Source organism: Microtus oregoni, unplaced genomic scaffold (genome assembly GCF_018167655.1).
Source record: "Microtus oregoni isolate MIOR12 unplaced genomic scaffold, Mior012 000048F_ref0000485, whole genome shotgun sequence".
NCBI classification, from domain to species: Eukaryota; Metazoa; Chordata; class Mammalia; order Rodentia; family Cricetidae; genus Microtus; species Microtus oregoni.
The window spans coordinates 14,797,684-14,810,918 of record NW_024543222.1 but is presented as its reverse complement, the minus strand read 5'-3'; the positions used below and the strand labels follow the sequence as shown (position 1 = coordinate 14,810,918).

Sequence of the window (13,235 nt, the reverse complement as noted above, 5' to 3'; positions counted from 1 at the left end):
AGCCATACATGGAAGACGATGGTATGATGGAACCCACTGTCGGGTTCTAACATTTGTAACTAATATATGCTAATAAAGGCTGGGTGGTGGCACACACCTTTAATCCCAGCCCTCGGGAAGCAGAAGCAGGCAGATCTCTCTGAGTTCGAGGCCAACCTGGTCTTTTTAAAAAGACTTGTCAGAACAAAGAGCAGGTCCTTCCCTCCTTATTGTAACATTTGAGCATATGCCAACATATTTTTCTTTATATCTACACTTTTACCTGTCTCATAGGTAACATATATATATATATTATATATATTATATACATATTATATCTATATCTGTGCTTCCCAGTGAGATGGCTCAGCCACAAGGGCGCTTGCTGCCAAGCCTGACAACCTGAGTTTGATCCCCAGAACACACATGGTGGAAGGAGAGAACCAACTCCTACAAGTTGTCCTCTGATATCCATGTGCATGCTATGGTACTCATGCATGCATACAGGCTTCTTGCATGAATGCGTGCATGTGCACACGTGCGTGCGCATGCACACACACACAAATGTTATAAAAATTAAATATATATCTATTATCATCTGTTGGGAAAAGATACGTGTAGATTTGAGGCCAGACTCTGTGGACAGTGCTGCTTCCCCACTTACGACCTGTAATTTTGAACCCCATTCCTCCAACTTTGAGAGAGGAGCGGCACTGAGGAAGGAGAACTGCGTGTCTCCTATAGAAATCATTATCAGTCTCACCAGCCTCAGCCGAGAGAAAGGCTCACCCAGATTCCAAAGCAAATGCATACAAGTTCAGCCTAGTACTTTCTGTGGGAGGCCAGGGGCGCTTGAGGTGACAGGAAATCATGTAATGGGTTGTTTTAAATAATTTCACAAATTTTGATTAACCTTACTAAGTTTTTATGTGGCTGCCTCTGTGTCTGAATCAAATGTTTTACAGGAAACGGGAAGGTTACCATCCGATCCATAATGGAGGGCCTGAGGAAGTTTAAACGTGAGTGAAAACTTACTTAAGTGCAATTTGAAATTGATAATTTGAAGGCATATATTAATTTTCATATGTGTTTTCTTGGTTGTAAAAGTTCCCCTCTGCTAGTCACCTTCAGGGCTGTACACAGCATTGACTCTTAACCTTGTCTTCCAGCCAAAGGAATGATGAATCTGCACAAGCTGTTAAGAACTGCCAGCAGCGTGAACGGTAGGTTACAGCTTTAGCTCTGCCGGATTTTCCATTCCTGTCTTGTCAGCTTGTTTCCATCCGCTAGTCAGTAAGATGCCTCTGCATTATCCTTCCAACTATTTCTCTAAGTTCCTTTGGCCGCGGTAGTCCATATTACACTGTATCACACTGCGAATCAGACATCTCAAATTGTTTTCTCGTGTATTCAGTGATTTTTTAATTACATTATGACATCTTCAGTATCACTGTATAGTTTATAATGTAGCTGGTTCTGACTCTAGTCTTAAGGGAAGCAATTCAGTTGTTTGTTGGGCTTTTGTGTCTGTACCAGTACAGCAAAAGAGGTGCATTTAGATAATGGTCTTTTTGTTCTCTTTTGGCTTCCAAATTCTAGCTTTAACTGGTAAGGGTGAGAGGACACTATTAAGGTGGAAAAGAAGGGTCCAGAATAAGAGAAAATATTTGTAAATGACATACTAATAAGGGTTGAATATCTAAAATATATAAAGAAACCTTATAATTCAATAATGAAATGTATAAATATAGGGCTTGAACTATAGCTTAGTGGTAGAGCTCTTGTCTGGCAGGTGTGAAACCCTAGGTTCACTTCCCAGTTTGCAGGCAGGACAAGCAGATACAGGCATTCTCTCTGGTAGACAGTTTCTCTCGTTCTGCTTACAGTCACCTGCTAGCCAAATACATTCAATGGAAAGTTCCAGAAACAAACAGTTCATGCAGTTTAAACTGTATGCTATTCTTAGTAATGTGATAACATTTAGCGCTGCCCCTGCCCCCACTGTGCTAAGGACAAGAACCAATCCTTTGTTCAGAATATGGACTTCATACACGTCACCCCATTAGTTGCTAATAAACCATCGCAGTTGTAACTACTGCATTGTTCTTGTGTAGTCTTCAATTTTCTTAATAATGACTCCAAAACACAAGAATAGTGATGGGGACCATCTGGCTTTGCCAAGAGAAACCAGAAAGTACTTCCGGCAAATGAGAAGATGAAAGACTTCATTCATCTCAGGGCAAGAAAACATTAGCTCCTCATTTTAACCTCTTACTGTGCTTACTTTACAAAGTAGTATTTTGCCATTGCCATGTCTGTGTAGAAAAAAGGATACTGTATAAGATTCAGTATCCTTCATGGTTTTAGGTATCCGCTGAAGATGAGACTGCTGTACCCAGTGTTTTTGAATGGCCAAAATATATGAATAGATCTTCAAGGATTATATTAAAATGACAAAGAAACAGGTGGAAAGATGTTAAACATTCTTATTCACTGAGGAAACAGAAAACAACAATAAATTATAACTTTACACCCTCTAATGTAGATGCATTAATAAAAAGAAGAAAGCCAGTCAGGGTAGCACACACCTTTAACCCCAGCACTCAGGAGACAGCAGCAGAAGGAGCTCTAAGTTAGAGGCTAACCTGGTCTACAAAATGAGTTCCAGGATGGCTAGGGCTACACAGAGAAAACCCTCTCATGAGAGAAAAATGAGAGAGAGAGAGAGAGAGAGAGAGAGAGAGAGAGAGAGAGAGAGAGAGGCATGAGCAGCAAGATGGTTCAGTGGGTAAAGGCACTTGCCACCAAGCCTGTGTTTATCCCCAGGACCCACATGCTAGAGCAAGGTGGAATGGCTCAGCAGTTAAGAGCACTGGCTGCTCTTCCGCAGGGCCGGGTTCACTCCCAGCACCCTTATGGCACAACTGTCTGTAACTCCAGTGTAGGGACTCTGAAGCCTCTTCTGGCCTCCGAGGGCATGCATGTGGTGCGCAGACATGCATGCAGTCAAAACACCCATCTACTTAAAATTAAATTAAACAAACAAATGAAGTTTGTCCTCTACCTTCCACACACCCGCTGTGGCACATGCAGGCACATATACACACACAACAAATGTAACAAAATTTTAAAGCTTTTTAAATGATAACATGGTGAAGATGCAGAGAAAATAAAGAGAATGAGGCCCTCACTAAACTGGCGAGATAATTGAGAAATTGGGCAGCTGGATTGTTACCTTTGTTGAACTAATTGAAGTATACATGCTCAAATATTACCAAAAGAAAAATATTATAATCACATATGAATGTATGCATATAACAGTGGTGGATGGAAAAGGAGGACATGAATTTCAAAGAGAACAAGGAGGGGGAAATGATGTGATTATATTATACTCTCAAAAATAAAAAAAATAAAAAATCATAATATTTAGTAGGTGGTAGAACATAGGCTACATTATTTAATATTATAATTTGCTATAAAATTGATGCTAGAAACATTTTCTTTGTTTTAAAGAATTATTTCATGTGTAAAGATGTTTTCCTGCATGTGCACCATGAGTGTGCAGTGCTCCCAGAGGCCAGAAGAGGGTGTCGGATCTCCCGTAGGACTGGAGTTACAGATGATTGTAAACCAGCATGTGGGTGCTGGGAACCAAACCCAGATCATCTGGGAGAGCAGCCAGCACTCTTAACCACTGAGCCATCTCTCCGGCCCCCTGGCGTTTTTTGTTTTTGTTTTGTTTTTTTTTTGTTTGTTTGTTTGTTTTGATCGTTTTTCAAGAATAAATTAAGCACTTGGGAGGCAGAAACAGCCAAAGCTCTCTTTGAGGTCAGCCTGGTCTACAGAATGAGTTCCAGGGCAGCCAGCGTTAAATTTAGATAGGACCCTATTAAAAATCGATGAGTAAAAGGAGTGGGTGGTGGTCCATGCGTCCATAGCAGTCAGAAGGGAAGGCAGTGCATGAAAGGGGAAACGAACCGTGGTGCTCACAGGGGTTACCATTCAGCTTTTTAGAAGAAGGAAACTGCGAGCCACGCCATGACACAGATGAAATAAGCCAGTCACTCACACACACACACACACACACACACACACACACACACACACAACTATATTATTCTACATATAGGAGATGTCTAGAGTGGTCAGGTTCACAGATGCAGAATGTAGGGTGGTCATGAGGAGTTGGAAGGAGGGCAGAGAAAGATGTTATGTAATAAACACAGTGTTAGCTGTGTAACATGAAAACATTCAGTAGCTGGTATAGTTAACAGCACTGAATCATATACTTAAGAACTGTTGATCTGGAGCAGGGGCATGGCTCTGTGGTAGACAGAGCACTTGCCAGCCTGCAGGAGACCCTGGTGTTGGTCCCTAGCACACACAAAAATAGAAGTGAGGGAGTTACTTCTGTATAACACAGATCTTACCATAATTGATTAATAACAGTCGGGAAGTTTTACTTCTGTTAGGCACCTGGCCCACACCTGCAGTCCTACACGCTTATGAGGCTGGGGTAGGAGAAATTTGAGCTCAGGAATTTGAAGCCAGCCTAGGAAAACATAATGAGGTTCTCTCTCTAAAAAAACAAAACAAAACAAAAAAAACAAAACAAAAAAACACAGTTTAGGGCTGGAGTAGTGGCTCAGTGGATAAAAGCTCATGCTGTTCTTCTGGAAGGTACTGTTTGATTGCCAGAACCCACGTGGTGGCCCGCAGCCATCTATAAATACAGTTCCAGGGAGTCCGGTGCTCCCTTCTGGCCTCGCTGAGCACTAAGCACACACACATGTATACAGACACACAGGCAGGCAAAACACCTAGACACATAAAATAATTTCTTAAGTTATTTTTAAAATAATAAAATAGGGTATGGAGAGTTGACTCCATTAGGAGCATTCATTTGTTGCAAAGGACCCAGGTTCAATTTCCAGCACCCACATGGAGGCTCACCACCTCCTTAGATACCAAGTATGTGTGTAACTGGAGACTGCTCATGTATTTCCCAGCCACCTAAACCTGAATAATCACACAGAAACTTTATTAATTACAACACTGCTCAGCCTATTAGCTCAGGCTTGTTATTAACTAACTCTTACATCTTAACCCATTTCTATTAATCTGTGTATTCCCATGAGGCTGTGGCTTGCTGGTAAGGATCCAGCGTGTCCTCCTCCTTCGGCAGCTACATGGTGTCTCCTTGACTCCACCTACTCTCTCTATATGTCTCTTCCAGCCTGGCTATATTCTGCCATGGCATAGGCTGAAGCACCTTCTTTATTAGCCAATGGTAATAAAACATATCCATAGCATGCAGAGAGGAAAACCCACATCATATGTAGTACACAGATATACATGCAGACAAAAGACTCATTCACATAAAGTAGTAAAAATAAATCTAAAAAAATAGTAAAATAAATCTTTAAAAAGAAATCAGGCCAGGCAATGATGGTGTATGCCTTTAATCCCAGCACTTGAAAGGCAGAGGCAGGCAGATCTCTGTGAGTTCAAAGCCAACCTGGTCTATAGAGCAAGTTCCAGGACAGGCTCCAAAGCTACAGAAAAACCCTGTCTCGAAATAAATAAATAAATAAATAAATAAGTAAATAAATAAATAGAAACCAAAGTTTTATGTCTTGCCAGCTCCACCTAATAGGAACTGACATTATCCCCCCATTTTAAAATAGGAAGCCATATATATGTTGAATTAATTTAGAAATTAAACCTTCCTCCTCTTTCTCTGTGTTCCTGACCAGAATAGGAGACAAGTTTGAGAAACTTGGTGAAGCTGTTATCCTCATACTGAAGCATTCAGACCTAGAACAGGGAACTAGAATCACTGCCACTGAGTAAACCTGAAACCTTTGGAGCAGTCTGAGCTTGTGTCTATCCATGGTGGATTGATTACAGGTCCTCCTGGCCCTGTGCTGGAGTGGTTGTTGTTGTTGGCTTGTTTGGGGGAGTTTTTGGTTTGGTTTGTTTGGTTTGGTTTTGGTTTTTGGAGAGGAGGCCTTACTTTGTAGCCCTGGCTGGCCTCGAACTTTCTAGGTAAACCAGACAGGCTTTGAACTAACAGAGATCTTCCTGACTCCGCCTCCCAAGTGCTGGAATTAAAGGCATGTGCCACCACTGACTTCGAGGGTTTAAAGGCTATGAGAAAAGTCAGAACATGAATGTTATGATTTCTGCTGAATTGTCTATTGGTTTTCCTTTTAGTTTTTCAAACAGAATCTGAAACTTACAGTCCTACTGCTTCAGCCTTCCAAGTACTAAGATTATAGGCACACATCACCATACCTGGCCATGTTAATTGCTCTATTTAGCTCGCTTTTCCCACTGTTAAAGAATGCAAGCGGGCTGGAGAGATGGCTCAGCAGTTAAGAGCACTCAGTGCTCTTCCAGAGAACCCGAGTTCAAGTCCCAACATCCACATCAGGTGGTTCTCAACTGCCTGTAACTCCAGCTCCAGATAACCCCATGCCTCTGGCCTCTGTGGATACCAGGCCTCATATGCATAGACACATACATATACACATAGGTCTAAATAATTAATTTTAAAATTATAAGCACGAGAATTTTTTCTCCCTTTCTAAACTTAAAAAAAAATGAAATTATTTTTAATTACTCTTCAATCAAGGGACCTGGGTAAAATACTTTTCTTAAGTAAGTTTCAGCACTAAAGAAAATATACCATATAATTTGAGGCCAAAAAATCCTTTTCTCTATGGTCTCAACAGGCTTAAATTGCTATAATTCTGTAATTCATTTCCTCATGTGCCACTGGGGTACTGAGTGAACCCCACTGAACACACAGTTGCCCTAACCCTGGGAGGAGTCCCCAGGCCATCTTCTCCCTGAGTCCAGGCCTGAGCAGTGAATGAGGTCACAGCTGTATGAGGGAACAAACCCTTTATTGGATTCTTGATCCAATAAAGCTTAGATGGTTGTTGGTTGCTAATGGTTGGTTAGTAGCACAGCTCAAAAGTAGGTAAACGTCAGAATTTTGTCTGATTCTAAGCTGAGTTCTTTAAAAAAAATATATCTGTCAACTATATAAGAGATTGGAAGTATTTTTAAGTAATGATTATTTTGCGCCGTGGGGACAATTTCCCAGCACCTTTCAAGAGCCTAAATTGTTGAGCGTCTCTGAGGCTGCCAGCTTCCTGGTAGGTTCTAGATCCTGAACACGGTGGAATGGAGTTGTTTAGAAACAGCTGCCCTCTGGGTTCTGAGGCAGTGACCTGGGAGGAAGGAATTCTAACCAAACATTCTGGAACTTTTTTTCCTGATTTAACAGTACTTGCTGATTCATCATTCCCAAGCTAGCAAGCAGCCCTGTCTGCTTGTCAGCGAGCTTCCTGCTATACACTAGAGTTGGGAAAGCTAACAGGAGTGATAAAAACCCAAAGGGGACGACTGCCTCCCAGCCCCTGGTCTCCAGGCCGTTTCTCCAGCGATGCAGAAGAAAGGGAGGACTAGGAGAGCCATAGTATCCAAAGAGTCTGTGCAAGAGCCTATCGTCTCTGCTCTTATAAGAAAGCAGTGGACAGGGATGTGGGTCGTGGAAGGAAAGCCTCAGAAAATATATTCACTACGTGGTAGGTGTTCTAAGACTGAAATAAGCAGGAAGGCTTTAACGCTTTCTTCTTTGTCAGTTGTGGCAGGAAATATTTCAGATTAAATTTTGTCCTTAATTTTTCCTATATATTTTTACGTGCTTTGTATCATATACTATTTTTTTAAGTAGTTAAGGTATATAATTTGATGATTTGTTATGTGTATACAATGTAAAATAATTTCTGCAATCAAACAAACATATGAGTCACCATAGTTATTATGGAGCAGAAGCACCCAGGCGAATTTTGAAACTCTGTAAACTGGTTCTACCTAGTCACGGTGTTATCTGTTGGGGTGGTTTTTGCTCTTTAGGCTTTTTGGAGAGCCAGCCACACAGCTCCCAAATAAATCACACATGGGGGCATGTTCTTACTTATGAATGCTCTGCCTTAGCGTGGCTCATTTCTAGCCAGCTTTTCTTATCTAATTGTCCTGACTACCTTTGCCTCTGGGCTTTTATCTTTCTCTATTTCTGTGTTCTTTACTTCTTATTCCGTGACTGGCTGGGTGGCCGGCTGGCTGGGAGGCTGGGGGGCTGGGAGGCTGACCCCTAATGTCCTCCTCTCCTTATTCTCTCGTTGCTCCTCATTCTCATTCTCAATTCTCCTTCTATTTACTCTCTGCCTGCCAGTCCTGCCTGTCCTTGCTTCTGCCTCGCTGTTGGTCGTTCATCTCTTTATTAGACCATCAAGTGTTTTAGGCAAAAAAAAAAAAACAAATCACAGCTTCACAGAGTTAAGCAAATGCAGGGTTAACAAAAGTCACACCAGGCGGTGGTGGCGCACGCCTTTAGTCCCAGCTCTTGGAGGCAGAGGCAGAGACAGGTGGATCTCTGGGAGTTCAAGGCCAGCCTGGTCTACAAGAGCTAGTTCTGGGACAGATACCAAAGCTATAGAGAAACCTTGTCTCAAAAAAAAAAAGTCAGACACCTGAGAATAATATTGCCCAGCAGTTAGCTTTAGATCTTCACAAGCTATTCATCTGGTACACTGAGGATCTGTGCTCCTTACCAAGCCTCTTCCTACACGCCCCCTTCCCACCATTCTGTGCTTCTGTGGGTTTGACTATTTTGGATTCTATGTGCAAGTGAGAAAATATTTCTCTTTGTGTGCCTGACTTATTTTGCTTAGCATTTATTTAGGTTTTTTAAGACTTACGATTTTTACTTTTGTGTATACATACATACAGATGCCCGTGCAGGCCAGAAGAGGGTTCTGAATCCTTTGGGACTGGACTATACAGATGGTTGTGAGCAGCCCTGTGGGTGCAGGGAATCTGAGTCCTCTGCCAAGAGCAGTAAAAGCTCTTAACCACAGAGCCATCTCTCCAGCCCCAATGTTTATTTTTATATAAGATTAAAGAGACATTATTTGAAAGGAAGAACTGTGACAAATTTTGCTTATAGATCTTACCACAGCCCTCCAATTTCACATGCAATGCTAGCTTGGATTTGGATACGATGCCATGCTTTGAAATCCTAGACTTTTTAACCCCAGGCTTTGCTCGGGAAAGCTGGGAAAGAATACAAAGAAACAATTGTATTAGTAGAGATGGTGGCACCTGCCTACAGATCTAATGCTGGGAAGGTTCAGGCAGGAAGGGGGAAAAGGAATAAATGGATGAATGGATGGATGGATGAATGGATGGATGGATGGATGGATGGACGGACGGATGGAGATTCTGTGGATTCATCCTTTCCTATATCTTCTGAATTCCAGAAAGAGTCTCTGGCCCCATGGCAGTTTCAGGAATTAAATCAACACTGAAGCTGAAGCCCCTCAAAGCACCCGCCTTTCACAAAAGGTAGGTAATAAAATATGAGGAGATTACGCAAAGTGTTCAGGTAATGACTATACAGATCACATACAGACTACGCTAAGAAAAATTAGAATATTCTATTTTGTGGTGAAGTTCCTTAGAACATCTAAATTAAGGACATGTTTCTATTGTATTTATTTTGTATGTGTGCTCACATGCACACACCACAGCATGTATACAGAGATCAGAGGGCAGCTTGCAGGAGTCAGCTCTCCCTATCCACTCCATGGGTCCCAGGAATCGAACTCAGATCCTCGGACTTGGCAGCAAGCACCTTCCCACTGAACCATTCTGTTGGCTTATGGGAAGATTTTTTTTTTTGATTTTTCGAGACAGGGTTTCTCTGTAGTTTTTTTGGTTCCTGTCCTAGAACTAGCTCTTGTAGACCAGGCTGGCCTCGAACTCACAGAGATCCGCCTGCCTCTGCCTCCCTAGTGCTGGGATTAAAGGCATGCGCCACCACCGCCCGGCTTATGGGAATATTTTTTAATAGAAAAAAATGAACATTCTTTTTGTCTAGAAAAGCAGAATTCTCCTTCCCGTTCTCCCAAAGGAAGTCCAGTGAATTAGCCATGCACAGCCCCACTAGGATACGAGGGAGATTCTCCTGCCAGTAGCAATGCTTTTTCTCAGTCAGCTGCCAACAGAGTCTAGCAGACAGGCACTGATGGCTGAAAGTGAGAACCCAAGATACATTCTGTTACACAGCAGAAGGTGAAACACCCCTCTCTGACTCTTGGCCGCTTGGAGGGTGTTCTCGGCTTTATCACTGCTAAAGCAATATACTTCTGACATTTTTTTTTTTTTATTTTTCGAGACAGGGTTTCTCCGTAGCTTTTGGTTCCTGTCCTGGAACTAGCTCTTGTAGACCAGGCTGGCCTCGAACTCACAGAGATCCGCCTGCCTCTGCCTCCCGAGTGCTGGGATTAAAGGCGTGCGCCGCCACCGCCCGGCTACTTCTGACATTTTTAAAGAAAGAAGTAGGAAAAGCAACCTCATAGCAGTCAAACCCCTATCTTCACTAAGACCACAGGCCATGGTAATCCCCACACTAGGTAAGAGGCAGGGGTGGGTTTGTTTCAAATATGAAGTTACCATGCTCCTTTGAAACATTATAAAATAGACTATTTGAAATGGTTCCTTTGGGGTTTTTTGCTTTTTCTTTTTTCTTTTTTTTTTTTCCCCCATTTTTCTTCCTCGTTTTCAAGACAGGTTTCTCTGTAGACCAGGCTGGTCTTGAACACACAGAGATGTGCCTGCATCTGCCTCCTGAGTGCTGGGATTAAAGCCGTGTGACACTACCACCTGGGTCCATGGGTAATTTTTACTTGTAATTAACAAAAGCCTTTGTCTACCTTGCCTTCTGCTTTACTTGGGGTTTTGAGGACATCATGTTTCTGTGTCTGCTTACATCTTTTACTTCATACAAAAATAAGCTGTTTTTCTGTGGAAATGCAGCACATACATAGTAACCAGGGTGGGAGCAGACCTTAGTAGATAAACAGGGAACACAAAAGAAAGAAATCATGTTAGTAAAAGCTGGGAAAATACAAGTTAGGTACAATTTCATGCCTAAAAGTTGAGAACAGGACATCTTAAGACCCCATCACATCCTTCTATCCCAGGCTACTCTGACATCAGTGAGATCTAGTGCCCTGGAGGGTAGAAAAGTAAACCACAAAAACTGGGACTGGAGAGATGGCTAAGTTAAGAACACTGGCTGCTCTTCCTGAGGACCTGGGTTCAGTTCCCAGCAGCAATATGGAGGCTTGATGCCCCTTCTGGTCTCTTTGGGTACCAAGCATGCATATGGTGCACATACATACCTGCAGGCAAGCAAGACACTAATATATAAAAGATTTGTAGAATAAATCTTTGTCAATATTTTTAAAAAAAATAAAACCACAAAAGTAAGAGATTCCTTATTCTTAAAACCTTGTTAGCCAGGCGGTGGTGGCGCATGCCTTTATTCCTAGCACTCAGGAGGCAGAGGCAGGTGAATTCTAAAATAATTCTAAAATTATTTTAAAGTAAATTTATAGGAGCTAGGTGTAACAGGACAAGCCTATAATCCCAGTTGGCAAAAGATGGAGGCAGGAGAATCAGGAGTTCAAGGCATCCTTGGCAACACAGTGAGTTTGAGCTCCTCCTAGGCTACATGGGCTCCTGTCTCAAAAAGTTTATGATTATTTAATTTGCTATTAAATTATACTTAATTAAAAATAATTACATTTCATTTGTCATAGCATAAGCAAAGCTAGGTGTGTGTGTGTGTGTGTGTGTGTGTGTGTGTGTGTGTGTGTATTCATAAATTATTGCAGATTTACACAAAGCATTTTGGAATATTAGTATTTTCCCTCCTTTTCAGATTCTACTTTACTGAGAATGTAAAATGTTACCCAGAGTTCCAAACTTTCCAGAAGCATCTTGTCTCTGCTTTATCATTCCTTAATGTCTCTCAGTATACTAAACATACATGTTGGCAATTAAAGTTATAATGGTAGATGCAGAAGTTTCTCTACAAAGGTAGTCAGCACATTATTTTCCAAATTAACCTTTGAATCAAGTTTCTAGCAATGGCGATCGCTTAAGGTTACAGCCTTGGACTTTGCTATCAGAATCTCATCTCTCTTACCTGTGTGACTTTGGACAAGCCAGATGCCTGTTTTGTACAATGAGGGAAATCAAGTAGCTTTGTTCTGTTTTTAAGAGAGGTAAGGGCAGCTGGAAATCTCGGGTGGGCTGCAGTTGTCCCCAGCTTCCCGGCCTTTCTGACAGATTAGCCAGTCTGCTTCAGCACTGTGAGTCTGGGCAAACAGTAATGTTCGTCACCGTTAGCGTCAGCAAAACTCAGAGGCTTCACTCCTGTGTTAAACCTGCTGTTTCTCTTGTTTCTTCTCAGAGATAAAGATTTACGAGGAGCTCTTCCAAGTCATTTACAGCATAAAGATACGAAGCTGAGCTCTTCACAACTGGAAGGTGATGAAAATCATCCTAAATGTTAGAGCCCAACAACAGCCAGGGCCATGGTGGCGCCTATGAAAAGCATCCTAAATGTTAGAACCCAACAACAGCCAGGGCCGTGGTGGTGCCTATGAAAATCATCCTAAATGTTAGAACCCAACAACAGCCAGGGCCATGGTGACACACACCTTTAATCCCAGCACTCAGGAGGCAGAGGCAGGCGGATCTCTGTGAGCTTAAGGCTAGCCTGGTCTACAGAGTGAGTTCCAGGACAGAGGATCTTACTCTAATAGCTAAGACTAGCCTGCTCAGTGTGTAGCCCTGGCTGGTCTAGAACTCATAGCAGTCCTGCTTCAGCCTCCCAAGTGCTAGGATAGAAGGGAAGCGCCACTGCATCCAGCTAGCTCCCATAGGATTGTTCTCTGATGCACATGTGAGATTTCAAGGAGAATCTGTATTCCTATCGTTCAAGAAAGGGGAAGTAGAGGTGAGAAATAAAATTTTAACCAGGCGTGATGGTGCACATGGATAACTTAGGAAGCTGGTACTTAGTTCAGAGTCAGCCTACTGTACCTCCCAAGGCCCTATCTAAAAATAAAAAATAAACCATTTGCTGGATTGAAGGATAACTTTCAAATTGACATCTCTCAAGAATTGAAACAGGTTTGGTCAAATATTATTTAATTTATTTATTTTTTGGTTTTTCAAGACAGGGTTTCTCTGTGTATTGTTCTGGCCATCCTGGAACTCACAGAGATCCACCTGCCTCTGCCTCCTGGATGCTGGGATCAAAGGTATGTGCCACGACCACTCAACTAGATCAAATATTCTTATCCAGATAACTTGGAAGTGTGGCA

The 13,235-nt window shown here is 42.1% G+C and overlaps 1 protein-coding gene across 1 annotated transcript in view; it reads left to right on the top strand.

Moving 5' to 3' along the window:
• Positions 1-992: 992 nt before the first annotated feature.
• The window catches only part of Efcab3 (EF-hand calcium binding domain 3), a 30,608-nt gene continuing 18,365 nt past the window's right edge, over positions 993-13,235 (top strand). Inside the window, exons 1-4 of the mRNA XM_041636162.1 lie at positions 993-998; positions 1,149-1,202; positions 9,315-9,399; positions 12,317-12,393. Coding sequence (XP_041492096.1) covers positions 1,157-1,202; positions 9,315-9,399; positions 12,317-12,393 — 208 coding nt within the window. The 5' untranslated portion in view covers positions 993-998; positions 1,149-1,156. The remainder of the gene's footprint in view (positions 999-1,148; positions 1,203-9,314; positions 9,400-12,316; positions 12,394-13,235) is intronic.